The sequence below is a fragment of the Molossus molossus genome, unplaced genomic scaffold, assembly GCF_014108415.1.
Source record: "Molossus molossus isolate mMolMol1 unplaced genomic scaffold, mMolMol1.p scaffold_m16_p_14, whole genome shotgun sequence".
NCBI lineage: Eukaryota > Metazoa > Chordata > Mammalia > Chiroptera > Molossidae > Molossus > Molossus molossus.
The window spans coordinates 71935103-71937169 of record NW_023425349.1 but is presented as its reverse complement, the minus strand read 5'-3'; the positions used below and the strand labels follow the sequence as shown (position 1 = coordinate 71937169).

Sequence of the window (2067 nt, the reverse complement as noted above, 5' to 3'; positions counted from 1 at the left end):
CAGACAGAGAAAGACAAATACCATATGACCTCACTTACATGTAGAATCTAAAAAGCAAAATCAATGAACAAATAAAACAGAAACAAACTCATAGATACCGAGAATATACGGATGGTTTCCAGATGGGAGAGGCATTGTGAGGCTGGGTGAAAAAGGTGACAGGATTAAAAAGTGCAAATTGGCAGTTACAAAATAGTCACAGGGATGTAAAGTACACATTAGGAACACAGTCAATAATGATGTACTATGTATGGTGCCAGATGGGTACTCGACTTTTTGGGGTGATCACTTTCTAAGGTAAACATATGTCTAATCACTATGTTGTACATCTGAAACTAATAGAGTATTATATGTCAACTATAATTGAAAAATAAATTTAGGCAAAATATAAATGACAAAAGAAAACTGAAAAGGAGAACTGAAAATGGGAAATTCCTGTGAAATAGAAAGGGTTGATGGCCATATAAATAGCCCACACTCATGGAACAAGGACATTCTCTCTGCAAACCCTGAAGCCTTTGCTTTGGTGCCTAGGTAGTAGCAGGCAACACTGTTCCTCTTGCCATCATGACCAATGGGTGCACTCTCCAGATGGCTCTACTACTATGGTTACCCATCGCAGCTCTCTCCACGAACTACAACTTGCTTCAATTCCAACAAAAGAGGGGCAATGCAAACTGTTCAGAGCTCCTGCGTGAGTTGGAGGGAGCCCCTGAACATTGCATGGAGAGCAGGATGGACTTCAAGGTCCCTGAGAAAATTAAACAACCACAGCAGATCAAGAAGGTGGAAGCTGTAGTGGTCATCCATGAGATGCTCCTGCAGATCTTTGATATTTTCGAAGAAAATTTCTCTAGCACTGGCTGGAATGAGACCACTGTTGCGAAACTTCGGATGCAACTCCATTTCCAGATGGATCGTTTGGAGGAAGCCCTGATGGAAATCATAAAGGAGGGGAACTTTACCCCGGGAAACCTGACCCTGATGCAACTGAGGTCATATTACTATAGGATGAGACAGTACCTGCGTGACAAGATGTACAGCAGATGTGCCTGGACAGTGGTCCATGTGGAACTCTTAAGGAACTTTTCCTTCCTTCAAAGATATACAGTTTTCCTCCAAAACTGAAGATTTCTCAGCCTGTGCCTCTGGGAATGGACAATGCTGCCGGGGACCTCGGGCATTCTTCAACCAGTCTCCTCAAACTGACTGACAGCTAATGCACTGCCTTTGAAAGGACAGTTAAAGAGTTTTATTATTTAGATTAAATTATGCATTAAGTTATTTTTTTTAATTTATACTTTTACCTTGGAAAATAAATTTTTTTTTAAACAAAGTCAACATGGCAGTTTTTATTTCAACCTGATTTATATAACCACTCACATTAAAAATTATAGGACGCCATTTAGATGCTCTTTCTGAAATATGCTTGCAAAGTAGTGCTGGACCCTGTCTTCAAGAAATTTGAAATTCAAGGAAGCCACATGGAATATACAAAGTAAGAGGAAATAAGGGGACCTGGATCTTAGTTGGGATTAGATGTGGCCTGAACTTCTATAGAATTCAAATGGAAGAGGCAGGCTGGTGGCTCTGGGACTAAATCAGGGTGCCTACTGCTTCTCCTCTGTACCCCAAGCTCTCTAACCCTAAAGGTAGAATTTGACTGGCTCTCAGGTTCACCACTGTCTCTTGTGTTCACCCTAAACTCATCCCTGTTATCTGTGGGATGCTCTGCTCACTACCCCAACCCCGCAGGATTTTTATGTGCCACCCCCACCCCCAAGCCTGAGGGTGGGAAGTCCCAGGCATTCCATAACACTGTTCGGTAGCAGTCCCTGTATTTTACTCTTCGAGGATAGCCAAGACGTATGGGCTTCTTAGGGGAGCTGTGGTCTCTGTCTGCTTCCAGGACAAGAACCAGAGGAAGAAAGAACTCTGCTCTCTGGCTAGGACACCCCACCCCCTGCACCACTTTTATTTCAGAAAAGCAACCCCGCTCCTGGTCTCCCTGCTCTGTTTATACAGAATTTCAGGAAAATGTTACCTGATTTTCCCTAGAGCCAAATC

General features: G+C 42.8%; 1 protein-coding gene across 1 annotated transcript; it reads left to right on the top strand.

Moving 5' to 3' along the window:
* The first annotated feature begins 567 nt into the window (after window positions 1–567).
* On the top strand, window positions 568–1128 carry IFNB1 (interferon beta 1). The gene has a single exon (XM_036260365.1). It carries the CDS (start codon window positions 568–570, stop codon window positions 1126–1128), a length of 561 nt encoding a protein of 186 aa, XP_036116258.1.
* Window positions 1129–2067: the final 939 nt, after the last annotated feature.

Coding starts and splice junctions, on each gene's coding strand:
- IFNB1 (XM_036260365.1), top strand. CDS start 568: ATGACCAATGGGTGCACTCTCCAGATGGCTCTACTACTATGGTTACCC.